Source organism: Drosophila albomicans, chromosome X (genome assembly GCF_009650485.2).
Source record: "Drosophila albomicans strain 15112-1751.03 chromosome X, ASM965048v2, whole genome shotgun sequence".
Classification (NCBI taxonomy): Eukaryota; Metazoa; Arthropoda; class Insecta; order Diptera; family Drosophilidae; genus Drosophila; species Drosophila albomicans.
The window spans coordinates 32,986,990-33,014,885 of NC_047627.2; the positions used below are offsets into that span (position 1 = coordinate 32,986,990).

Here is a 27,896-nt window from a genome sequence, read left to right on the forward strand (position 1 = left end):
TTTTAGAAAGTGGAACAAATCTAAAATCTCAAACCTAGATACAAACTTTAAAGGAATTTCGATGGGTTAGTAGTAGTAGTTGTTTTTGGTCTTATTTTGAGAATTCGGCGTTTCAGATTAATGTTTTTAGTTTTAAGAATTTGTTCTTAAGTGGTCTTATTTTAAGAACACAAATTTTAAGACGAATGTTCTAGATTTGAAGAATCAGTCTTCCTATCAGTTTACTTTATGTAAAGAGTAAAAAATGATAAACTATTTTTATGAAATTACAACTTATTTTGTCAAAAAAAATTCAAGAATATTCTCAATTGATATGTGCCAAACAAAGGTATAAGTATCGCTTTTTATACCCTCTACCCATAGGGTAGAATGGTATTATAACTTTGTGCCGACAGGAAATGTATGTAGGGTAGGTAGAAGGAGGCATCTCCGACCCTATAAAGTATATATATTCTTGATCAGCGTAAACAGCCGAGACGATATAGCCATGTCCGTCTGTCCGTCTGTGTGTCTGTCCGTCTGTCCGTATGAAACACTGGATCTCAGAGACTATAAGAGATAGAGCTATAATTGTTTTTCGACAGCATTTGTTATATTTGCACGCAGATCGAGTTTTGTTTCAAATTGTTGCCACGCCCACTTCCGCCCCCGCAAATCAAAAAAATCGAATAAGAAGCCTAATTTTAAAGCTAGAGTTGCGAATTTTTGTATATACAATAATTACTATAGTAGTTATGATTCCTGAAAATTTGGTTGCGATCAGAAATTGTCGAAGTTATTAAAGAAATACTTTTGTACTAGGGGTCTGAGTTGCTTTGGCCGACAGTCTGGTATATTGTGCTGTCTATGGTATATTTTGAATGCGGTACTATATCGATATTCCACATATACCATTTGTTATTTTTTTAGTATATTTGCAGTATATTCGGTATATTTTGAGAATAATACCGCAAAATATATTGCTTTTAATCAAATTGGGTAGTGGGTATCTCACAGTCGAGTACACTCCACTGTAGCTTTCTTACTTGTTTCTCATCGGATAGGAATCAATAAATAAGAAATGCCTAATCATGTTTATTATATTGCAGCCTCAAGTCAAACAAACAAAATAGAATCGCTGTAAACAACGTAATTTTTGCTGCATTCAAAAAATCTCTCAACTCAAATTGCGTCTTACAGCAATATTTGTTGTTGTGGCAAGTGTCATCATCATCATCTCATTCCACTAATCTCAGTTCCACCCTCGTGCAATATGCGCAGCAGCAGCTGAGCTGAAAGTGTGGCAAGTGTGGCCATAAGCGTAACAGGAAAGTCGTCTTCGTCTTCGTCTTCGTTGTTGCCCCCTCCCAGTTCCTACGACTATTCCAAATTGGGGGTCTAACCCGTTTGCATAATGCGAATTAAGCGTTTTTGATGAAATGCTTTTTGGTCAGTTTATCATTCCGAGACTTCGATACAAGCCATAAACAATAATGCAGCGGCTTCTTCTCTATTTCCTCATAAACACATGTGCACATATGCATGTGTGTGTGTGTGTATTTGTTGTGCGTGTGTGCACTCGTATTGGAGCGTGTGCTCATTTTGAAAAGTGCCGCCGCGGCACAAAGGCTTTGATGAACGACACCGCGTCTCATCGTCATCGTCATCGTGATCGCCGAGCGACCTATTAAAAATCATCTGACATTTGCATTTTTCTTCTTTTATTTTCATTCCATTTCATTTCATTTATATACATTTTTTTCGGTCATACAATAAATGCAAATTTTTTGCGGAAATTTTTGCAGTATTTCAAATGAGTTATGATAATTTGTCAGTGATTTGTCAGGCGAGAAGAATTGTAATTAGAAATGATTTATGCAGCGTTGTTTTGTATACAATTGGCTGCAGTTTTATAGCACATTACTTTTGTGGGTCAGCTGATAAATTATTGCGAATGCGAATACAGAATATAGTTGATAAATATAGACAAACAAATGGTGTTAAAGATTTGTGTTTGCTTCAAGCTGAATTTATGTGAAATGAATCAATAACTTTATTAGCTATCATAATCTATAGCGAATATGCTGATCAAGTTGATTTATGGCATTCAGCTACAATATGCACAGTTTCATAGCAAGCATCTGTACTTCGTAGCAAGCAGCTGAGTGTCGTAGCAAGCAACTGCGTTTCGTAGCAGGCAGCTGGAAATCTCAACGTCTCACACTGACTGATAACAAGTGACACATGAGGAAGATCTAACAGACGGCGAAGATGATGATCTCATATCCAAAAGGCGAATGTGTGTCTGTGATTTATCTCCATACAGATATAGACATGTGTGTGTGTGTGTGTGTGCGTGTTTTTGATATGCATATTTACTTTAGACTTTTGACTCGAAACTCGAGTTATCTGATTATTGCTCAAGTGCCTCGCGTCGTCTTTCAGGCCAGGGCTCTTGAAGTGGCCCTTGGATCGAGAAATACAGATTGTCAGGGTAGTTTCTGTTTGTTGTCTTTATTGTACTAAATGAATTGCTGAAAAATCGTACGTATGCAATATTTTTAATTAAATAAATACAATAGGCTTAGAAATACCAACTACAAATTTAGCAATCGACTTCTTGTTGTGCACGGTTTAAAGAATTTGTTTTTTTTTTTCATTTATTTGGCTAGTCCCAAAAACAAAAAGCAAAGAAGTTATCTCAAATTGTTGGCACACACACATCATATACAATGCTGAGATAGGAGACATTCTTTATTGCTTAGTGCCAATGACTAAAAAGTGGACGTGAATAAGGCAATAATCGCGCTATGCCGATAAGATACGACGACGAGGCAGCGTTTAAAGCGTTTCCCTTAGGTTATCATTTAAGTAACCTGGGCTAAATTGCCTGTCCCCGTTGCTTGCTTGCCTTCTTGTCTTCTTGCCTTCTGCATCGCTGGCCAGTCCGTAATCTGGCCAAACTGACCAACGCATATCATAATCCCGCAGGCTTTCGATGATGTTTTTCTTTTTAATACTGCGATAAATCATCCGAGTCAGTGACAGTCCCAAAGTCATATACAGTCATAGGTCATTTGTAGTCTAAATAGATATGTCCGGCAAGTGAAACTATATTGTCAGGGGCGTAGGTAGAGCTCTTCAGATGGGGAATAATGCTGAATATTGTTTTATAGTTTTTAATAGAGGAAAAAGTAATCGAGTCTTTAAATTGCACTCTTATCTTTATAAGCACTAGCTTTAGTTTTTTTTTCTAAAGCTTCGTTGTCTGTATTTCGGTATATTTCAGTATATTTTATATTCATTATATTTATATTCATTTGATATATTTAAATGACGATATTTTTTTTTAGCAGTATTTCAGTATATTTCAATATTTTTTCGGTATATTCATTTAGTAAATTTAAATGGCGTTAGTTTTTTCTAAAACTTTGTTGTCGGTATATTATATTTTTGGTATATTAATTTGGTATATCTAAATGACGATAAACTTTTTTCGAAAGCTTTGATTATTGTATTTTCGGTGTATTAATTTTGTTATTTAAATAGAAATCGATTTTTTCCTAAAGCTTTATTTTTAGTATTTCGGTATATTTAAATATATTTTCGGTATATTAATTTGAAATATTTAAGTGCTACCGCACTATTTTCTTCTATTGAGAAAGGGTATTCCATAGTCGAGTACTCTTGAGTGTAACTTTCTTATGTCTATGTTTATGGAACTCTTTCTAGCTGCAAACTATGCAGTTAATGAACTTTTATGGTCTTTTCCACTTAATTAACCAAATCCTTAGAGCTGCTTAAGATTTTTTCTGCTTATCTGGAAGATTATAAGAATATGTGAAGCTGGAAATAAACTTGCTAATTGCAAAGGCAACGCAACGATGCGTAATGCAGGAACATGAAGTTGATTAGACGTTTGATCAATCAATCAAGCCATCACGAAAGATAGATGAACAAATAATGGAGTCAATCGACTTTGTCGCCAGAGTTGCGTGCACTTTTAATTAGTTGCACTTTAGCATTATCTTTGGCTAATTTCGTCAATTAAAATTTATGCACAATTTGCCAATTTGCCACCGAATCGGCGATAGATCTTCGGCTCTACATACAGAACATCAGAACATAAGAACTGTATACAGACAAACAGCAAGCATATCAAAATGCAGTTGATATGAGAGAGAGACATTTTTTGCGAGTGGGAATCTCGTCGTGAGTTGGCTTCGCAAATTGGCAGCAATTGTTGTCAATTTAAAATTGAAAAGAAGTCAAATGTTGACAGGAATGCACACACGCTACAGCTACTGTACAAGTTATATATATGTATATATTTTTAGTGTACATCTTTATAGCTCATACATTGTGTATACATATATAGGAGAGCTATCGTTGTGGTGCGTTATCTCGACGCGATTTCAACTTATCTGTGATGCTCCATATACCAAGAAGAGTCTATTGCGCAAGTGTTGTGTTGTGCTGTGTTGTGTGTGACGACTGACTGTGGGTGACTGTGTCTCAATCGTATATCATGTCTCAAGGTAATCTTTTGTGATAATCAGCACGTTACGTTAAAGCTTCCCACCCTGATAGCGGGCAACTCATGACTATCAATTGCCTTGTAGTATTCACCCAAGACATTCATGAATTGGCCAGTTTGGCCAATTGACATGCCCGGCTGTGATTTTAAATGATTTATTACCCCGAACTTGCCTTTTTTTCACTTTTTTGCAGTTACGCGACTTAAAATGCGCTTAAATTAGCACACAATTAAGAGCAACATACACAAACACCGTCTCAGGCGAGATCTTTTGATTTAGACAGCAGCAAGCATGGCCCTGAATCAGGGCAAATATAAGCCAACAATTTGTGCCATCGATGAGGTGGACGATCGCAGCTATAAACTGCACACGGGCCAGGATGATGAGCGCATTGGTCATGTGAATAGCAAGCAACAGATCGAGGGAAGCGAAACGGCGCCGTTGACCACGAATCAACAGAAGTTGCACATCGATGATGCGGGTCTCACGCCCAAGGAGTTGGAGGCTGCTCGCAAGGAGGCGCTTAGCGAGGCTCGAGCTGTGGGCGGGGTGACGCCCACTGCAAATACGCCCAACTCGACGCATGCCTCTGCAAATGGACTGAGAGGTAAGAAGGAGGAGAAGGAGGAGGCAGAGAAGTCATTTCGTTATCACTTCAGCCCATATTCATAAAATACTATAGTTAGCTACCAACTTGATAGATTATCGTAAAGTATTTTGAGTGTGTATTTCTGCGATAAGTTTAGTTGAGACACAAACCATTGATTGTGTATTTCAACTGGTGCATAGCGAAGACACTAACCAATTTTAAGCAGAAACCATAAATAATAGCAAATTACACTTTGATTTCATTTTAGAATATTTAATTTCTTAAAATTAAAATTTCATTCGTAGCTCCAAAATAAGCTGCTAATCGGTTTTTACTAAATGTAATTTCTTTGAAAAGTTTAGTTCTAATACTTAGCCAAGACACTAAGTTTATTTAATTTCATGCGCATAATTTCGTTAAAGTTTAAATTTCATTCGTTATTCTAATACAAGCAAGCATTGAGTTTAGTTAGTTGCCAATTTTATTTTCATTCAATCTAATTTCTTTGATAATTTTAGTTGAAATGCAAACCTTAGCTTGTATTTCAACCAATGCTTAGCGAGGACACTAACTAATTCCACTTTTTAAGCAACTATAGAAAATTGCACATCAATTTAATTTCCGAATATTTATTATTATTAAATAAATTCATAACTTAACATAAATGTATCATACTAACGCTAGCTGCTTTGGCCTTTGGCTAAATTCTGAATATTTAATTGTATGCACTTAATTGTGGCTAAATATTAAACTAATAAATATTAAACCACGATAACTTATAAAGTGATAATAGAACCATTGAATTCACAGTCATAAAGTTTAATTAGTCGGCAACTTGAGCGAACTTGAAGTGTGCACTCCTACGATAAGTTTAATTGAGATATAAAGCAGAGCTTGTATTTCAACCAGTGCTTAGCGAAGACATTAACCAATTTAAGCGACTATCACTTATTGAGCGATTAAAGCATATTTCTACTTTGATTTGATGTCGTTTATTATTAAATTGAATTGATATTATTATGCAACACTAAACTGTGATAATTGATGAATAGGTAGTTGATAGTTTTGATTTGTAGTTGTAATATTAAGAGAATCCATTATCTCATAATCACGCTTTCATTTCATGTTCATCTGTTCATTTCTTGTGATTGTTGCCGTGCTTTGCTGTGTGCTATAGCCTTGCTGCTTCCAGGACGTCGCTCGTTCGATGCTTTAATGAGTCTGTCGCGTAAGCGTCGCATCCTCTATGTGGCCACCGCCTGCTTGTGCGCCGTGCTGTTGGTGATCATCATCCTGCTGCTGGCCTTTTGGCCCGAGGTGCCCTTCTACATGCGTGCCCCGCTCTGCCTGGAACGCGAGTGCGTCGAGAGCAGTCGTCAACTGCTGCTGTGGGCCAACACATCGAAGAGTCCGTGCAAGGAGACTTACGAGTGGGCGTGCGGCAAGTTTGCTCGCGAATATGCCGAAGGCGATTACTTTGTGATCAAGCGCGGCGAATGGAACTACAAGACTTACAATGAGTATCAGGGTAAGTTTATTGAGTGACTTTACTCATTTGCTTGGCATTTACTAATATTCATTAATAAATTATTGCTTGCAGAGCTCAATGAACTGAATCGCTTCATATCCATGCTGCCCAATTCCGCCGAAGGCTCGTTTCCCGTTGAGTCCACAATAAGCAGTCTTTATCGCAATTGCCGCGACATCGATGCGCTCGACAAAAGCCAATCGGATTTGTTACTCAGGCAGGCCATCAAACCCGTGGGTAAGTGAGCCATTCAAGGCATGTTTATGTTAATGTTCAATATATTATTGCTGGGATAGTTCAGTTTAATGCAAGAGCGATTTTCATAGTTTAGTTGAGATATAAACCATAGTGTGTACTTCAACCAGTGCTTAGTGAAGACACTAACCACGTCTCAAGCATCAATTATAGCTTATTTCCGATTCGTTTTGATGTCCCTTCATATTAAATAGAATTGATCTTATTATTCAACACTAAATGGTGATAAATGTTGTTGTAAAAATTGTATTTTTAGCAAATAAGGTTACACATTTCAGCTGGCATAGTTCAGTTTAATGCAAGAGCGATTTTCATAGTTTAGTTGAGATATAAACCATAGTGTGTACTTCAACCAGTGCTTAGTGAAGACACTAACCACGTCTCAAGCATCAACCACTTATTGATCGAATACGGCTTATTTCCGATTCGTTTTGATGTCGCTTCACATTAAATAGAATTGATCTTATTATTCAACACTAAATAGTGATAACTGTTGTTGTAAAAATTGTATTTTTAGCAAATAAGGCTGCACATTCCAGCTTTCAATATTTTGTCTCATTGAACAATTGTTTTCAATTTGTTTTAATGTTTTTCTTTTAAATGAAAGTATACCTGTATGTCATTTAACAAATTGTAGCATATGTATTTAGCATATGTCTTTTAACAAATTTGCATTTTAAAAGCGACTACAGACTTCTCTCCGCTCGAGATTTTTTAGTTGCAACTTTCATTCTTCACTGTACAATGTTTTCTCACTTTAACTTTAACAAAAACTGAAAAAAAATTGTCGAATTTCATTTGTATTTCTGCATTTTACAACACTTGTTTCACACTTTTTGTGGCTTAAGTAAGAACAGCATTGTTATATTCGATTTTTAATCATTTTATTGGGGAGCAATTTGAGTTAGAGCACACAAAAAAAAAATTGGGGATATTGGAGAAAAAAGGTTGTTGTTTGGTTAGTTTGGCTACTGCTGCTGGAGTGCGGCGCATTTACTTGCTGGGAGGCAAGTAAGTGGCGCTCTGAGCAGCGCTGTGGGTGCCACCGGAGCTGCTGATGATGTGGCTGCCCGAGCTGCCGCTGCTGCCACCGCTAACGATGCTGCCACCGATGCTGCCACCTGAGCTGCTGATGATGCCGCTGCCAGTGCTGGCCGAGCTGATGATGCCGCCAGCAGAGCCGCTGCTGCCGCTGCTGCTGCTGTGACCAGCATCCAGAATGCCAACAACAGACTGAGCAGGTGCAACACCGCCATCGGTGTGCTCTGAGGTGCCCTCAATGCGATCGTATTCAGCTGAAGAAAGAAGAGTGAGAGAGAGAAAGGATTTGAGAATGGTTTGATTGCTTTTCACTGGCTGGACTCACCCTGAATCTGCTGCTGGGCGTGGCTGGCCTCCGCATCGGTCTTGTACTTGATGAAGAAGACCTCGGGCTTGCTGGGAATGGTTGGTGCGGGCGTTGCAATATCGTTGACCTCCAGCGACGAATCCTTCTTGCTGAGCACATAGATGACGGTCTTCTCCTCCTTGGGGGCATACTCAGCGGACAGCTTGACGTTGGCGCTGCTCGACGATGGCGCCTTGATGAACACCACGCGGTAGTTCTTCTGCGGACGTCCAATCACCAAATGCTTCACACGCTCCAGATTCTCATGCTCATCGGGTGCGGCCACCGTGAAGAATTGCTTGTGCACAATCGCTGACTCGAAGGCGGCGCGTTGCTCCTCCTGCTGCTGTTGCTGATAGGTGGGTGCCTGATAGCCGGCGAGACCGCCGAAGCCAATGTTGGGCGAGGGACCGAATCCGGCGAAGCCAGAGCTGCCTGAGTTGCCAAAGTTGCTGCTCGAAGAGGAACCGCTGCTGTAGCTTGGAGCGCTGCTGTAGCTGGGTCCGCTGTTGTAGGTGCTGCCACCGCCTTGGGTGTAGGTGCTGCCTCCTCCCTGAGTGTAGGTGCTGCCACCATGTCCAGAGCCGGAACCGGATCCCGAACCAGAGCTCAGCAGCGAGCCAACGCTGGCACCTTGGAAGGCTCCGAGTGGGCCATAGGTGGCCACGCCCTGGGAGTTGCTTGGCGCAGCAATGAAGGAGGAGCTGCTGCCGCCGCCGCCAGTCAAGGTGCCCGAGACACCGCTGCCGTAGTTGTAGCCTTGTGGCTTGGCTTGGGCCAAGACCAGAAGTGAGCACAGAGTCTGTGTGAGAGAATTGCAATTGAGAGTTGAAGCTGTACTCGTATAATCCTTGTTGTTAATCCTTTGGATCCATTGATTCTTACCACAAAGAGACGCATGTTTGATAGGATTTAGGGAAGTGGAGTTGATTTCAGTTGCCGTTGAACTGTTGCTGCTCCTCGATTGGGTTTGGGCTTTTATAGTCGGATATTTAGGCCCCAGAGCGATCCGGCGATCCATCCTCACAAAAATATTCACTCAATATTCATATTTGTTTTTTCTCTTCTATAATGTCGTGTTTAATTAATTGCTCAATTATTTGGCTACGCGAAACCTCTGACATTTGACTCGATCGTCATCTCTCTCTCTCTCCCTCTCACTCGCACTCGCAGTCTCGCCCTCTCTTGATCACTTTCGATCTCTGTCTGTCTCTCGTGTCGAACTCGTAATTCGTATGTTTGGATTTCCTTTTAATGTGACCTGTTGTTTGATTGCTGTTGGCCATAAATCATGCCTTCAAGTGATCACTTTGCAAGTCTTCACCGCTCAGCGATCAACGGTCAAGCGATCAACAGTCAGCGATCAGCATTGACAACGCATGCCGGCAAATCAACAGCGGCAGCGGCATTCATTCAATATCAATAACTATTCGATTAGTTTCCGTTGCAACTTCTGAGTTCATTATTCGGCGTTGGCTAATTTGCATTTTTGCAGTTAAATGCAAATACCTTGAGACCGCCAAAAGTGATCGATTGATCAATTAATTTATCTACAAATCGCCGCACTCCAAAGCTGCTGTCGATTCTCGCACAAAAGCGGTGACAATGCTATTAAGGAATGCCACAAAAGAATCGCATTTTTCACACCATTCTGTCAGCTGTCGCGAAGTATCTGCATTTTAAGACTTCGCTATTAAGTGTAACTGTTATTGTCATGGAATAAAAAAAAAATATAAATTGAAATTTACCTTTTAATGTTTTTGGTCCTGAAAATGTTGCGATCAAATAAAAATTCTAGAAAGTTTTTGAGTAATAATTCATAGAGGGTTCCTAATTGCTATTTTTCTGGTATATTTTGCGTTCTGCAGTGGTATATTGCTATACCAAAAATTGCCGTCAGTATATTTTTGAATTTTTTAGGCATATTAATTGAGCACATTTTTAGAATATTAAAACACTATTTTGCACTTATTGAAAGTGGGCAGCGGGTATCGCACAGTCGAGCACACTCCACAAGTAGCTTTCTCGCTTGTTTTCTGGTATATTTTAAACATTTTACATTACATTTTGTACTCTATAGTATATTTTGAATATAATAGTATATCAATATACCAAATTGGTTGAACCTTAATTTTTTGAAGTTTTCTAGATTTGACTTCTGTTTGATTTTTTTCAAAAATAAAAATTTTTTGTATTTAGAATGAAGTTCTTTCTTTAGACAACTGTTAGTTAATTATGCGATCGAGTCTTGTGTTTTATTTTACATCATTAATAATCAAAAATTCGTCTCTCATTTTTATTTTCATCATTACAAGATTAAGCATCACAAAATTCGGCTCTCTTGATTTTTTCTTAGTTCCATATTTTCACACTCTTTACGAAATATTCCTGCTCTTGATCGTTCCCAACTCTCTTTGGAGATTATTTTCTTAAAATATTCATTTGTTGAATTCTTGTTTTCTAATGGATTTTTATTAATGTACTCAATTTGTCTGCTGTCTGGCTGCGCTATCAACTTTATCTTTGGATCGCCTCCTCCTGAAAACGTTTCTTGATACTTCCGCAATGGGATTTTTGTTTGACGTATTCTATTGCCATTATTGAATTATGTGTGTGTAAGCCAACGAACGAGAGTTTAACTAATTCTTTTTTGGGATTGCTTTTAGCTTGTTTCTTGCCTGTTGGCGCCAAAAATACAATTTTAATGACAATGCCAAGCTCTGATGTAGATAAAGTTGAAATGACTTGACTGGTAGTTAGAAGCATGCGATTTATTGGTTAACTAGCAGAGAATTTATTTATTAGAAATTAAGGGTCTAAATTGAGAAGACTGCTGAAAATGTTGAGAAATAATGTTATATGACAAAACCAAATGCTGCTACATATATATTTATATTTTTTGTAGTATTTCTTCGGTATAAAAATATACACACATGTTTAATGTTTAATAAATTAAGCAATTTTCGTATTTTTTCGGTATATAAATTTGACATTATTAGTTGTATATTTTATATTTATGAAATTCATCATTTTTTAGTATTTTTTCGGTATACAAATTAAGTATATTTTAACAATAATGTTGTATTATTTGGTATATTTTAAGAGGAGAGCGGTATTACTTATAAAGTATACCAAATGATACCACACTATTCATAAAGTATACCAATTTTGTAAAGCGGTAGTGCGATATTATTTGGTATATTTTAAGAATAGTGCGGTACTATTTTTAGACTGTACTGAAATAAAATATTAATACTACTATTACAATACATCAAATTAATATACCGAAAATTGTAAAAAGCTGCATTTATTAAGCATGTGTGTAAATTAATATACCAAAAATGATTGACCTATTAAACGTGGATTGTGGTTAGCTCACTTTCATTGGCTAAAAGAAATGCTTGGCAAAGCCTAAATTGCTCTTGTAATAAATGACAAAATAATTAACAAAATAAAATCTTGTCAAAGAATCAGTTCACCTTACTTCTTCCACATTTATAGTAAAAGATAACTCTTAAGAGAATTCTTTGCACAAGAAACATGTATTCCAATTGTGTCTAGTCCACAGATTAAGTGTCAACTTGTGAGTTACCTCACTGCAAACACTTGTCGCCGGACTTAAGTCGGATATTTCCAAATTCCGCAGGTGGCAACAATTCATAGGCTCTTCTCTCTGATTGTCTTGTCTGTCTATAAATTAAAGCATTTCCATTTGATAAGCGAGATGGTCTGAGTTAAAGTCTGAGTCTCAGACCTAGACTCAGTCTCAGTCGGCATCTAAACAAAAAGATGACTCGATTATGTTGTGTCATTTGTATTTTTGGATAGCGGCTAAAAGCAAAAATTCCACGCCGTGTTGTTTTCTTAATATTTATTTTGTATTTATTTATTTGATATTGTGTGTATTTGAAAAATTTCATTATAATTGGCATAATTTGAATGCGCTTTGGGGCGAGCTTTGTCGGTGGTTCAATTTGTGTGTGGTGTAGGCAGCAGCCGCAGTTAGGTTAAGGTTCAGCCTCCGTTTCGATTTCAGTTTCAGTTTTAGTTTTAGTTTCAGTTTCGGGCCTCTCTTAAGACCACATTTTATTTGGCCGAAAATGTTATGATTTATGCGCACCTTGAAATAAGCCGATTGTAGATTGAAAACCAAACCAAAAAAATATAAAAAAAATGTATGTATATAAAAAAAAATACTTTGGGAAGTCAGTTCGTAATTTAAATACTTGCTCGAATCGTATCAATCGAATATCGTTGTGGGTCAAGTGCAGGTGCGAACGAATGACTTAGAACACAAACTTGATTGCATCTTTTTGCTAGCCTTGTATTTAGCATCGCGCTTGCATAACTTCTTTTCCTCTTTTGTGTTTTGCGTTTTTTTCGTTTTTTTCGATTTGGTTTTTGCTTATTGCGAAGATTAATAGCTGCCAAATTGTGTGGTTTGGCTGCCAATCACAAAAAGGTCGCCCAGTTGATATGTCCAGATATGGCTGCTGCTGCTTCCAAATCCCATTAATTAAATGCAAATGCAAATAAATCTACACGAGCTCAAGCCAACAATATATATAAATATATATATATATACTATAACACTAACAAACATTGGCAAAACAAGATGCATTGCCGTCGCGTTTTGGTTTTCTTTTAGTTGTTTTATTTTTTTTTTTTTGTCAATCTTCATCTTTCTGTGTTTTAACTATTTGCAAAATTTATGTAAATTAAACTAAAATCGTTTTCGCACAAATCATAGACGAATTGCAAAGCCTCTGAAAATTCAGGTTGGCAAAATTTGTTGAATATTTTTTTTTACTTTCGGCTGATTTTAAGAATACAAATTTTTAAATTTTGAAATTCGTGCTCAATTTTCAAAATAAATTTGTACAATCGATTTAAAACAAAACAAAAATTTTCATCATGAAACTTAAAAATACTATTTAGTTTATAACATAGTATTTAAAAGTGTAAATTTTTGCTTAATTTTTGCTGTCCAAAGTTTGCATTCATATTGTAAAAGTTGTAGAACTTTTGTTCTTAATTTGATATTATTACTGAAAGCATTATAAAATTTCATTTTATAACAAAAATGGGAATTTATTAAGTAAATAAAGCTTGACAAAATTTAACACTTAATTGATGAAGGAATAGTTCTTGATAATTTCTTTAAGCTTTACAAATGTTCAAAACAAAATAGTTATGTTTTATTCAGTTGTAAGAATAATAGGAATTTATTTAATTAAAAACAAATTAAATTTGACAAATCTTAATACTTAAATGATGATAAAATAATGAAGGAATAGCTTGCGAAAGTTTCTTCTTTAAATGATTTCATTTTTATCTGAATATTGTATACTTTTTCTATGCTAAATTATAATATTTTCATTCAGCTAATGTTGCAGTTATTTGCTAATCTAGTGCAAAGCTTACTTCTTATCCTTTGCTCTCTTGATTGCGAATATGCTCGCCGTGTTTAGTTGTGTCGTAGTTAATCCGCCTCTCGTTTGGCACAGGGTCAAAGCACTTTGCAAAAAAAAGGCAGCAACAACATTTTGTTAAATAATAAAAATTGAAATAAAATACATAAAACACAAAACTTTGCAATAAGAAAAAAAATACAAAAAAAATAATGATGAGGAGAAAAAAAAAACACTGCGCGACGAACTTTTTTATTTACGCGTTCGCTATCTTTTATGACGACGACGATATTGTTGTTACTCTGCTTGCTGTGGATGATGATCATGTTGATGATGATCGTTGGGGGTTTTTATTTTCTACTTTTTTTTTTTGTTTATCTACTTGCGTTATCTATATTGTATTCTTCTTGAACGCTTATCAGTTTGTATGCAAATACAGCTACCCGGCAATATTAATTAGCTGAATGCGCGTGGGTCGAAGATCGTCGATCGTCAATCGTCGATCGTTAAATTGACACACCATTAAAAAGGGCGTGCCAACGGTCGTTGATAATCGTAACCCTCATTCGCTGGCAACGGAGGCGGAGGCGGCATCAATGGCTGCCCCGATGGTGTTGCATCGAGGGCGCCCACCACCGATTGCACGGGTGCCACAAAGGGTGCCGCATGCTCGGTGTTGCCACCAAGCTCGTCGTATTGCGTCTGAATCTCACGCTGTGCAGCCGCCGCCTCTTCGTTCGTTTTGTAGCGTATGAAGAAGATCTCGGGCTTTGCCGATTGCTGTGATTGCTGCTTCGCTGGCTGTATGTCCTCTGCCTGCAACTCCTGCGGCTTGCGACTCAGCACATAGATAACGGTGCGTTCCTCCTGTGGCGCCAATTCGGCGGTGTATTTGATCGCATCGCTTTGGGCACTCGGTGCACGAATGAAGATCACTCGATAGTTTCGCGTGGCGCGGCCAATCAGCAAATGTTTGCTGCGTGGCTGTGCGTCCTGTGCATCCTCCGCTGCTGACACGCTGAAGAATTGCTTGGTGATAAGTGGAGGAGGGGGCGCGATGCTTTCTTCGCTTGCCACCGGTGGCAAATAGTAACGCGACGGCGACGAGGCAAACTGAGCCTGAGCTGAACCAAGGAGAGCGAAAAGTGCGACAGCGACTAAGTTCAACATGTTGTGGATGCCACCGATTGAGTGATGCAGCTACGAATTTGTTTTCCCTTTTTTATATCAACTTTCGAGTGAGAACAGCTCTCTTTTGCACACCCAATTAGTGTGCAAAAACAAAAGACTTAGGCAACGAACTTGCCACAAATTAATTGTGCGTTTAAACGGAAACGCAAAACACAACGCAACTTAGTTACAACATCGCCTTATCACATCGCAGATCTTAAAGATTAAACATTTTTGTGTCATCGGCGAAATTAGCGATAAAGCACTTTAATTATTGTTTGTTATACTCGCTAGCAGAAGGAATTTAGTAAAATTTCGACAGAAGGAATTTAGAATTTCGATATACCAAGCGTAGGCTATGGTATATTATTTCAGTAGTATATTATAAGTATATTTTTAGTATTTAGTTTTATTGCAAATGGGTCTGTACTCTATAGTAAATTTTGTACAATATCAATATACCAAATATAAGCTTTAGTAAATTTTTGGTATGTTATTAGAATATATTTAGTTTGTACTCTATATGGTATATTTTGAATTTAGTACAATATAGATATATCAAGTGTATGCTGTGGTATATTTTAGTATTTTTATAGTATATTTTTGGTATGTTATTAGAATATATTTAGTTTGTACTCTATGTGGTATATTTTGAATTTAGTACAATATCGATATATCAAGTGTATACTTTGGTATATTTTAGTATTTTTACAGTATATTTTTGGTATGTTGCTAGAATACGGTTAGGTAGCTCACAGTCGAATGTTCTCGACTTGTTTTTGATATGAGCCATGTCAAAGAAACACATTCTTCTTCTCATATTTTGATAGATTTGTTGCTTCATTAATTACGCATTACTTTTGCAACTTTTTTCTATATTTGCTGTAATTTTATAGCTGCATTTTATTATGCATCAAATCTCATTAGCTGCGCCACAGAACGAACACCATTATTCGCATTCGTTAATTAGATCTCGTTATGGGCTGAGGCTCATTTTAGTAGGCTCATTTATCATTTATCGCCGTCGTCCACATCTTTTGTCTACATCATTCAACGCCCGCGCTTGGTTTTTAGTATATTTGTTTCTTATTGTTTGCTTCTCTGCTCTTTTTTTTCCTCTTTTTTTTTTTGACTAATGAGTTGCGCTTAACTCTGATCTAATCTGCGCCTTTTGCATTGAATAATGTTTTTTTTTTTGGCTCTTCAACTTCCATTGTGGCTGGGAGTTGCGTTGCGCAGCCTCGTGGCTGATTAGTAGATTAATTCGTTTGGCTTGGCTTGGCTGCTGCGATGTTGTCAACAAGTCGGCAGACAATTAAAATATCAAGCTCAAGCCAACCGATAACTATTTTTTTTTTTCTTCGTTTTTTTGTTGAGAATTCAACAGCATCAACATCAGCTTGACATCAATTTTGATTTGGATTTAGATTTGGATTTGGATTTGGATTTCAGGTCGATTCAGGTCTCGCATGCGCGCATCGATTAGCATAAATTGACGCGTAATTCCCACACTTTCATGTCGCATTTGCTCAAAATGGTGCAGCTAATTTGATTTATGTTCACTTTTATTAAGAAAAATTGCTTCCATCGATTGTGCCCTATGAAGATGTTCGCTCGCTCTGCGAAGGTTGCTCGACGTCCGATTTCAGTTGCAGAGTTCACTTCTTTTTTTTTTGTTGTATATTTTGCTCTACATAACTTTTTTTATTTTTATTATGTAATTTACCCTTAGGCTGCTTTTTTAGTTTTATTATTTTGGTATTAATTTCAATTCTTTCCTTTTGCAAATAATTTATATTTTACTCCTATATTATAATTTTATTTTTCTTTATTCTTCATTTTTCGTTAATTTAAATTCTAGCTATTTCGTTTTTATTATTATTTATTTTTTCGTATTTTATTTTTAATATTATTTTCAATTAATTATTTAAAAATTTAAAATTTTAATTTAAAATTAATTATTTAAAATTTCTAAATTTTTTTTATTCTTTTTAAATTTATCTTTGCTTCTCAAATAATTCGAATTCATCAAATAATTAAAATTTTTCGTTCTTATTACTATTTATTTTTTTAATTTTTATATTATTTTAAGTTATTTTTATTCTTTTCAATTCGCTGTTTTATATTATTATTTAAAATTTGCGTATTCTTTTTATTTTTTAAATTTTAATTTGTTTCCCAAATTTTTTAAATAATTTATATTAATTATTTGTATTGTATAAAATTGTTGTTTATTTTCTTTAGATGTTTTATTTATTTTTTTTTTTAAATTTAAATTTTGCTCTTTAAATAATTGATATTTTACCGTTTGTTATTATTATTTTGTTGTGTACTTTTAATTTTTTAATATTATAAATTTTTACTCAACATTTTATTTTCATCTTTTAGTTCCTTAAAAACAACCTCCTCAGATTTTTCTCTTCAAATTAATTTTGTATTGAAACCTTAAATTTTGTAGTATTTTTAGTAAAGTCTTAAATCTTGTATTTGAATTCATTATTTATCAACGCTAATGAATTTCCCAAATCATCTCAATAAATACATAATTATGTATCTCTTCTCTCTATGTGTGTGTGTTTTTTTATGGTTCCTCCTTTTTGGCTCTTGGTTTTTTGGCATCTCTCTCTCTCTCTCTCTCGCTCTCTCGCACTTTGGTTCATATTTTGTCATGCAGCGTCAGTTTAACGATCGGCCGAAGAAAAGATGCGCTGTTTGATTCAATTATAATTAAATTTGATGAGCTTATTTTGATTTCTCACTTCATTTAAGCTAATTTTGAGCTATTTCAGGCGCCGGACGCTTTGTTGAGTGTCGAATTTTTGGACACATTTGAATTGATTTGAATTTCGGTATAAGGTTTCTTCTTCGTATGTGTGTAGACCTTTTTTTAGTTTGAGTAGTTTGAGTTTTGCTCGCTCTTCTTTATTGGGTTTTCGCTTGATTTGAGCAACATTTCAATTTATTTATGGCATTTTTATTAATTTTTTAAATGGCATTTTATGGCGCGGAAACTACGCGACCTTATAGCCAGAGCCAGAGCCAGAGCCCCCCCCAAAAAAGACGTTGCGTACTTTTTAAATATACAATTTATTTATTAACACAAACAAAAAAAAAAAATTCCAAAAAATATATACTTAAAACTAAACAACACAACAAAGTGGGGGAGAGGAAGGGAATGGATTGGTATGGACTGGTATGCAGGAGTTGAAGAGGGAGACTTGGAAGGATTTCTAATGCTTGAGTCCACTGGGCAGATACTGAGCACTGGGATGTCCGTTATTGCCAGGACGATTGATCTGACGATAGTTGTAGCTGCCATCGGGATTGAGGCCATCGAGACTGCCAATGACCGAAGTGATGGGCGCATTGTTATCCTCCTGATACTCATTTGTGCCACCGAGCTTATCGTATTGTCCCTGGATCTCCTTCTGTGCCTGATTCGCCTCATCGTCAGTCTTGTACTTGATGAAGAAGACCTCCGGCTTGCTGGGCTGTGTGGGCGCTGGCGTCGCAATATCACCGGCATCGAGATCGTTATCCTTCTTGCTCAGCACATAGATCACGGTCTTCTCCTCTTGCGGGGCAAATTCAGCCGAATACTTCACATTGGCATTATCGCCAGCTGGGGCCTTGATGAAGACGACACGATAGTTCTTCTGCGGTCTGCCCAACACCAGATGCTTCACTTTGCCATCGTTGCTGTGATCCTCGGGTGCCGAGACCAAATAGAATTTCTTATTGATGATCGGTGCCTGAGTGGTGCTTGCTGGGGGCAGATATTTATCGCCACCGCGATGTGACGACGACAACGATGACGAGGGCAAAAACTGTAGACCACCGGGATTGCCGCCGCCGCCGCCGCCGCCGAGTCCAACGCCTCCGAGCAGCAAATCGCTGGCCTGAGGCTGCTCGTAGCCGTATTGAGGACGTGCCTGGATCATCGTGACCAGCAGCACAGAAGCCATGACGATGGCGAGCAAAAACTGTTGACACTTCATCACGATGTTTATGTTGTACTATATTTTTGTGTTATCCTGAATGCCGATACGAATGTTGCTGCGTCGCGTTTGTCGTTTGTCGTTTGTCGAGTGAAGTTGGATTGAATCGCTTTGGGGTAATGGTTGCATTTCTTGTCGCTCCACTTGACTTATATGCGAGATGTTTCCCTCACGGGGCGCAGTCGACGTCGCAGTTGCCACTCGATTTGTTGTTGTAACTTTATGTAAATCGCATCTGCGAACTCTCAGCTATATTTAAAGCTCTTCTCTTCTCTTCGCGTCGCGTCGCGCTCTTCTTCAACTTTGGACCAACAAAACAAAATCAAACCAAACCAAAAAAGCATTCAACTTTCAAAGATTCAAGATGTTTGAACATTCATGAATCAACACATTCGAGACACAAAGATTCATAGGCGCGCGAGTTCGTCGCGGAGCGCTCAATGTGACCTAAAATTTATTCAAATCTTCGAATGCACAAATGTATCTCGATGCTGCGATGCGTCAACTGATGGGCACTGGACTGCTTTGCATACCCTATAACAAAATTGGGTGAAAGGGTATAATGAGCTGGTGAGAATTGAGAACATGTAGGAAAGCTATATTTTCAATAAAGGCACAAAATGTACCAAATTAATATAACAAAAATACTAAAAATATACCGACGACTATATTTGGTATATTGATATACTACTACACTCGAAATATACCATATATTAAAAAGCATAGAGTGCACCAAACTGATATACCAAAAAATACTAAATATACTAATGCATTGAAAATATACCATAGTGTACAAAATATACCAAGCAAACCAAAGAACAAGTAGGAAAGCCATATTTTTAATAAAGGCGACAAAGTGCTGTATTATTATTAAAATGTACCAAATTAATATACCAACAAAATACTAAAAATATACCGACGACTATATTTGGTATATTGATATACTACTACACTCGAAATATACCATATATTACAAAGCATAGAATGCACCAAACTGATATACCAAAAAATACTAAATATACTAATGCATTGAAAATATACCATAGTGTACAAAATATACTAAACAAACCGTTCTTTCTCATATAAAATCAATATCTGCTGATGTAGTCGCGACGCTTTGGTTGGTTTGGTATATTTTCATACCATAGTGTAGAATGTAATACTATATCGATATACCAAATATCGACATATTTTAGAATTTTTCAGCCGAGTCCTAGTTGCTTTGGTTGATCTGGTACACTATGTACACTATGTTGTATTTTTAGTATATCGATATACCAAATATAGTCTTTAGCATGTGTATTTGTTGGAAAATTAATTCGTTATATTTTAAAAATAATACTGCACTGTTTTATTATTGACAATGTGGAGCGGATATCACCTCTCTACTGGAGTAGAAAAGTAAGAGTTAAAGATAAACAAATCATTTTTTTTTTCTGGCTGTACTTCCATTCCAATTAAACAGGTATCTAAAAGTCGAGCAGATTCAACTGCAGTTAATGTGCTTGTTGCTTTTTCACTTTAGCTTTAGAGTCGGGGCGTGGTTCAGTTCTTGAGTGTTGTGTAGCCATGGTTTACATTTCAACAAAAGCCGCTTATCTCTTTTGCCCTCCTGCCTCTTCTCCCTTTTGCCCTCCTGCCTCTTCTCCCTCCCCCTGGCACCTTACCTCTCTGCTTGATGTCATGTATCTCACAATCGCTTCTTTTGGCAGCTTTGGCATTGAACTTGACTGTTGCTTTGGCCTCAGCAAACCAGCAAAAACCAAACACATTATAAATAGATATTCATCGAGCATATCTGCTGTCGCTAATATACTAAAAAAAAAAATTGGCAACGTTTTTTTTTTTTCATTTTTTTTTTTTTTTGTAGGCTTGTTGACGGCTCCGCTGTGCATCTCATTAAACGGCACCTTTTTTCCAGTCTCCGAAACAAGTTTGATTTGGGTTTTTCATATGCTGCTTCTGTTGCCTCTCTGATCAAATTTGATCAAAAACTGTTCAAGTTGATCGATTAACTTGCAAATTTGCAAACAGTTAAAAGATGATTTCATACAGCGTCCCCTATATGAATGACAAGATCTCTGATTGAATGCGAATCAAATGTTGACTTACATAAAGCCAAAAGTGTTTATGCTTCTTCATATGCAAAAGAAGTATTTGAGCCTCGAAAATTTGATTGATGCTTAGAATGCATAATAACGGATTGTTCAAAGTTATTAAATTCGTAAAGAAAAACTGAGTGATTTATTATTTTCATATTTTTCATTGTTCTTTTATTGGAGGAAACTTCCTTAAGCCATTCATGTATGTGCAGCTGTGAACTTTGAAATAGCATACATAACGAATTATTGGCATTTTCCTTTTTGGTTTGTCGATACCTGTATGTATACTATATGTGATTTTATGGTATAGCTTTATGGAAAATAAACAATTTTAGGGACAGGAAGCATTTTCATAAATTCAATTAGCACAATTTATTTTACAAATATTTTACGAAAAACTGTAATTTCAATTCAGTCTAATTGCTTCTTTGTTTATTCAATTACTCTTTGATATGTGAGGAGCAATTGTTATTTAATAACTTTAACTACAGTTATATTGTTTTTCTTCAGCATTTTCATTAGCTTCAGCAATTCTTTGACAATCCGGTGAGTTTATTTATTGAGTTCTCAATGAAATCAGTTTATGAGAAAATTGATTTAAGATCTTGGATAGATTTTATTGTTCATTTCAATTAAAAAAAAAAAAAACAGTTTAAAGGATTTAAGGATCAATTCTATATCTATCAAATATTATTACTAATAACTTAAAAAGTACATAAACTAAGTAAATTTTATGAGGAAACATATTCAAATAATAATTACTTAAAAATTATACTAAACAAATTTAATGGGTTTCTAATTCGAAGAAAAGAACATCAGATAGTTTATGCAAAAATGTGTTTTTTTTTTGCTGCTGACATCTTCCGCATGCCAAAATTTCGTAATACAAATATGATTATAATATTTGTAAACTGTGTTTCCCATGCCAAAGACAATGGCTTCATGAGGTGGCCTCCTAAACCACTCAGCATCAGCAGCAGTAGCAATAAATATATCACTAAAGCTGATGATGAGTCAGTTTTGTGGTCTTAGCGAATGCACAAACCCAAACCCAAGCGACAAATTGAATTGAGACTGCGACACATTCACCTGAAGATGAGGCGCTTTGGAGTTGAGTTGGAGGTCGCCACAAAAGAGCGCCATATAAACTCATAAAACATAATTTGACCAAATGTGGAAGCAGTTTTGTATCTATAGATAGATATAGATAGTATATGTGTTATGAATATATATGGTTATAGATTAGCATATGGTGCTGTCATCGGGTGAATCGATTTATGAGCTTACTCATTCAATCCGATCGTTCGTTCGATCGATAGTTTATAATTCCACATGATTCCATTTCGCTGGCTGATTGAATACTTTTATGTAATTGCAGAAATAGTATTTTATTATAGCGTATGCAAAAAAATAGGATATACTGAGAATAGTATATATATTCTCCCACAAAATACTAAATATTCAATATTCGAATTTATAAATTATAAATGTTCGTCATTAACACATTTAAAGTTTATCTTCGATTTATTCAATTTTATTACTTTTTGAATTTTATTCTAGCGTATAAAGAAATTCCGATATACTGAAAATATACATACTCATTCAAAAAATACTAAATGTTAAATATGATAATTTTAGTTAGATTTATTCAATTCCATAACTTTCAGTATTTTATTTTGTGCGAAAGATGAAATTAGGAAGACTAAATATATTCTCTCATAAAATACTAAATATTCAAATTAGTAAATTTGAAATGTTTTTCATCACATTCAAAGTTGTAAGCTCGATCCTCGATTAATGACAGCTTTACAAATTGAAACAAGCAAACGTTTAGTTGAACAAGCAAAACATTTCACAGATGGAATCAATCATTTATCATTTTATTTTTATTACTTTTGTTAACAAATTTATACTAACAACGGTGTAGATCAAAATTCATCATTCTATATCGATCATTATGCATATAATTGATTTGTCAATTTGGTGATCGACTATTTAATACAATAATTAAATCAAATCGATCGTCGCCTAATAATTCCCCCCACCCAATGCGTTGATGGTAGTGAGGATCGTTTAACAAAACAGCTGATTGAAAAAAGAAAAAAAAAACGAAAAAAAAGAAACAGCTGATCGCGACTAATTCAGTTATTAGCAGCTCGCTGCTGAATTGAATTGAAAGCGAACAAAACGATAATTATCAATTAGGCATTCCATATCGTATATCCAAATGCATATCTATATCCATATCAATAATTTTCATGTTCCCCTCGAACCCTCCTCCCACAAATCACTGAGCAAGAAACCACACACAATATGAAAATTTATGGAAGTTTTTATGAACGTTGACAGTAAAAACCGAGGGACAAATGTTTTTTTCTTTTTTTTTTGCTTTTCTTGTTGCTTTTTGGGTATCAATTGGATCGATCGACTGAAGCCACACAGAGATCAGAGATCGTATCATTTATTTAGTAGGTGTGATTATCTTTATGCAAAGATCGACAAAAACCATTAATATGCAGATGCAAGAGATACGATATCATCATCATCATCATCGTTATTATCATCCTCAGCAGCAGCAGCGAAAAATACCAAAAAAATAAATACCAAATTGAGGTATCTAAATAATATATTTGTATCTATCGGACACAGCAAAATAGTAATGCATAAATTTGTCGTGCTGCGGGGCGTGGCAACTTGGGCCAGATTTACCCCATCAGATATCAGCTATACAATATAAATATATGTAGTATATGTGTGTTTATTTCTCTATATTTCTCTCTTAATACTTTCTGGTATTTTAATGAGTTGCATTGGCGCGAATTGACCTTGCAGCTAGTGAGCTCGCTCTCTGTCTGGTTGTCTGGCTCTCCGATTTGATTTTGATTTTGATTCCAGTTGGTTTTTGGCTTTTGTTTTTCTACTCTCGACTGCCTTTGCTTGCTTTTTATATGTATTTCTTCTTGTCGTTGTCTTTTATTTTTAAGACGCTAATTTATTTGCCAACGTTTTTCGGTGATCGCGCTTCAATTGTTGTTGCCGCTTCAACAATTATGAAGAGCTTGCCAAATACTTGGCTTGGCCAGGCAGAAGATCAACCAGTTGGAGGAGGTGGAGGTGGAGGTGCAGGGCGAGGGCTAGATATCTGCTTGTGCAAGGCACCATTTGAAACTTTCCATTTAAATTTCTTTTCGATCTACTATTATACTATATATGATCGTATTTCAGTCTTGTCTTCATACATCTTTTATAAACAATGCCAATCATTTAATTCACAATTGCATTATAGAAATTATCAAGTTGTTTTCTGATTTGATGTCAATTTAGAATTTTAAATAAAAGTACAGTGATATATTGCATTTTGTATGCACTTCACTTATGATTTCAGTCATCATTTGATTTTTCAATTCTTTTTGAAATTCTCTTCTATTTATCTATAGGGTAGAAACACTTTATAACTTCAAATAATAAGCCCAATTTTTATTCTAGAGTCAGATAAATATTGTAGATTTTTAGGAAAAAACAAAAAACGCCTACTGTAATCGGGTCTTAGTTGCTTTGACCTAAACTATGGTGTATTTCGGTATATTTATGGTATATTTTGAATGTAGTACTATGACAATATACCAAATATAGTCTTTGGTTTATTTTAGTATTTTTGCGGCATATTAATTTGTTATATTTTAATAATAATACCACGCTGTTGTGCTCTCTATCTCACAGTCAAGCACGCTCGACTCAATATTCCATATATAGACTTTTTTTATTTTTGCGGTATATTAATTTGGTATATTTTAAGATTAATACCGAACTATTTTGCTGTCTGTCGACCACACACAACTGCAGCTTTCTTCTTTTTATCTTCACTTATGAAAAAAACATTTTAATATGAAGCTTCGTACAAGTTTTTAAAAATAGTCGATTTTATTATTTAGTTTTGCATTTGGCTTGCTTTGTCTTGTCTTCCAATTTGTTGTCTTAAAATTCTTGTGTAATTTTATTGAAATTTGTTATGCAAACTGTTGCTTAAGTGTAATCTTTCATCTATTTTGAAGCCCTTGCATATGATATGTGATTTAATTGAAAACATATTTCATCAATCATCAATCCCATTTGAAACACCTGTTTTGTATTATTTTTTGAATGCCTTAAGAGTTGCTTAATTTTTATTAAAAAAAAATAGTTGAAAAAAAAATGATTTAAGAAATATATCGCAAAAGTTACATGAACAAATTCTAGAAGAACGATTCTTCGCGATCATTCAGTTAGAAGCAATCGAGTCGAGCACGTAGTTGGTGGTTGGCAGGGATAAAGGGCTGGTTAAAGGACAAGGACAAGGAAGTGTTGTGTGTTGTCTCTCGCGTTTAGTACTTGACCGAACGGATGGGCTTGGCGGGCAGATAGGTGGTCTGGATGACATTGTTGCCCACCAGCGAGCCGCTGCTAACGCCTCCGCCGATCTGTGTGGCCGATGACTGAGTGTTGCTGCTGCTGCCGGTGACATCGAGCTGCAGATTGCTGGCACCGGACTCCACGACTGGAACACCGCCAGTGCCGACAATGTTGACGGCGCCATTGGCATCGGAGAGCACACCGGAGGCGCCGTTGTCGCCCAGGCTGTTGATGACTGAGGAGACGGGCACAATACCCTCATCGCTGGTCTGAGAGCTGCCGCCAAGAGCATCATAGTTGGCTACGATCATCATCATCAGAAGAGAAAAAGGTTAAACCATGAAACCAGTAATCGCTTCTAAAACTTACCCTGAATGGTCTGCTGAGCGTGAGCAGCCTCCTCGGGTGTCTTGTACTTGATGAAGTAGACCTCGGGCTTGTTGTTGACGGGACGCTGTGTGACCACCTCGGCGCTGACATCGAGAGCATTCGATTTCTTGGACAGCACGTAGACGGCGGTCTTCTCCTCGACGGGCGCAATGTTGGCAATGATCTTGGCCTTGCTGGTGGTCGATGCGGGCGCATTGATGAACACCACACGATAGTTCTTCTGGGGCCTGCCCACATTCACGTAGCGGACAATTTGCTGCTCATCATGATCCTCGGGTGCGGTGTGCAGATAGAAGTGCTTTGTCACCTGCGCTGGCTGGAAGTTGGCCAAGTGGCTGATGTACGCCTCCTGTTCCTTGTAGTTGATCTCGGGTCCCGGGTGAATGCCAGTCAGACCGATCACATCGTTGACAACGCCGCCAGTGGAGTAGCTGCCAAAGTTCGAGCTGCCGCCGGTGGTGTAGGAAACGCCAGCGCCGTTGTTGCTGCCACCCGAGGTGTAAGAGACGCCGCCACCGTTGTTGCTGCCACCCGTAGTATAGGAAACACCGCCACCGCCACCGCTGTTGCTGCCACCCGAGGTGTAGGCAATGCCATCGGAGCTGCCACCCGAGCTGTAGAAGACGCCGTTGCTGCCGCCGCCGCCGCTGCTCAATTGTCCGACCGTTGGGCCCGAACTGCTGAAGTAGGTGGTGCCCGAGGCGGTGGGTTGATAGGAAGTGGTCACCACATTATCGTTTTGTCCGACTTCATAGCGATACGCCTGACGACTGAGATCAGGACGTGCCGCAGCCACAGCCAGGCAGGCCAAAAACTAAGGAAAAGAAACAAAGGGAATATCAAAAGATGATTCTCTCAAGAGAAGATCATAATCCTCTTACCACAAGTTTGTTCATACTGAGAACGTGGACGTGGGGAATGCGACAAAGATGATGCTTTGCTCGGGGAGCTGCTGCACTGGATTGATGCGTCGCTTGGTGGCCGCGTTCAGTTTTTATACCTGGCTCGAAATACCTGGCAGATGCTTTTAATTGAAGTTAATTAAAGTGCTCCGCATTGATTTGCAATAAATTGTTAAAATTGTTCAAATAAAATATAACTATAACACAACACGGCGAACACTAAATCCGGCTAGCTGCCTAGTTTTTTTTTTCTTCTCTTTCTCGATTCGCAGGCGCTAATTGTTATCGCAAACACAGCTGACACAATCAATATTCCCCCAAAAAAGTTGTACCCATATGTGTCGCCCATCAGCTTGCGGATAACACTTGGCTCCAGTTCACATTCAGTTTCAGTTTCCCCAAAATACCAAAATACCAAAATACCCCAGAAACACACACTCTTAACTTTATCACGATGTCAAAGTCATCTTCCACTTGGCTGCGATTCGATTTTTAGGGCCATGCAAAGTGCTTCAATTGGGATACTAATGCTTTAGCTGCTATAAAAACTGAACTAAGCATTTCTTAATTGCATCAAACAATGCGCAAGACCTTGCTGTGAAGTTGGGGTTAAGCAGAGTGCTGTAAACATCAATAGCTCTTGATTTCTCCCACTATCAGGACCTACTCTTAAGTGCTTCTTATAGATATGATGACTACTATTGCGACATTATTTGTTTTTCTTTTAATGGTTCACATTTTCTCAGATTTTCTTAAGCATTTTCTATGAAGTGATAGGTTTATAATCATTTTAAAAACAGTGATGCAATAATTTTCTTTTATTTATTCTATTTATTCATTATATTTTATATCAACTACAATTCTACTAAGTTCCTGCTCAACATACACAATTTTTTGTTTATCGAATGTGGAATATGCTTCAGATTGATTTATGTAAAGTTTTCTAAGCAATTTTAAAAACTATGAAACAATTATATTCTTAAATTGTATTTTATTGTTTTGTATATTTCATCTTTATTTGAAATCTCTACAACATTGTTGTTCATTTGTTGGTTACATAATTCTGTTCAGTTCTTTCTCATATTACACAATTTTTTGTTTATCGATTCTGATTAACTTTCTAAGCAATTTTAAATCCTGTGATACAATAATTGTCTTAATATTTATATTATTAAATCTTTGAAATTTCAACAACATTTTGGTTGGTTAAATTCTTTTGTTAAGTTCTTTTAGTAATCATTAATGATTATGCTTCCGA

The 27,896-nt window shown here is 36.6% G+C and overlaps 5 protein-coding genes across 6 annotated transcripts in view; 1 reads left to right on the forward strand and 4 right to left on the reverse strand.

The window, feature by feature from the left end:
* Positions 1-27,896, forward strand: part of LOC117571650 (protein gone early) — a 36,101-nt gene that overhangs the window by 4,433 nt on the left and 3,772 nt on the right. The window contains exons 2-4 of one of the 2 annotated variants that reach the window (XM_034253903.2): positions 4,711-5,124; positions 6,299-6,634; positions 6,707-6,871. In XM_034253903.2, coding sequence (XP_034109794.1) covers positions 4,809-5,124; positions 6,299-6,634; positions 6,707-6,871 — 817 coding nt within the window. In that variant the 5' untranslated portion in view covers positions 4,711-4,808. Of the gene's footprint in view, positions 1-4,710; positions 5,125-6,283; positions 6,635-6,706; positions 6,872-27,896 lie in introns of both variants that reach the window. The other variant, XM_052005506.1, reaches the window with a different exon arrangement.
* Positions 7,799-9,219, reverse strand: LOC117564372 (secreted protein C). The gene is made up of 3 exons (XM_034243093.2): positions 9,162-9,219; positions 8,256-9,078; positions 7,799-8,184 (listed from the first exon to the last, which is right to left on the reverse strand). Exons 1-3 carry the CDS (start codon positions 9,174-9,176, stop codon positions 7,883-7,885), a joined length of 1,140 nt encoding a protein of 379 aa, XP_034098984.2. The 5' UTR covers positions 9,177-9,219; the 3' UTR covers positions 7,799-7,882.
* Positions 14,210-14,857, reverse strand: LOC117564362 (uncharacterized). Its single transcript, XM_034243080.1, has one exon. The coding sequence runs from the start codon at positions 14,855-14,857 to the stop codon at positions 14,210-14,212; it is 648 nt and encodes a 215-aa protein (XP_034098971.1).
* LOC117578075 (uncharacterized) lies at positions 18,088-18,855 on the reverse strand. Its single transcript, XM_034263220.1, has one exon. The coding sequence runs from the start codon at positions 18,853-18,855 to the stop codon at positions 18,088-18,090; it is 768 nt and encodes a 255-aa protein (XP_034119111.1).
* LOC117571671 (uncharacterized) lies at positions 25,080-26,729 on the reverse strand. Its single transcript, XM_034253915.2, has 3 exons — positions 26,618-26,729; positions 25,716-26,550; positions 25,080-25,647 (listed from the first exon to the last, which is right to left on the reverse strand). Exons 1-3 carry the CDS (start codon positions 26,630-26,632, stop codon positions 25,319-25,321), a joined length of 1,179 nt encoding a protein of 392 aa, XP_034109806.1. The 5' UTR covers positions 26,633-26,729; the 3' UTR covers positions 25,080-25,318.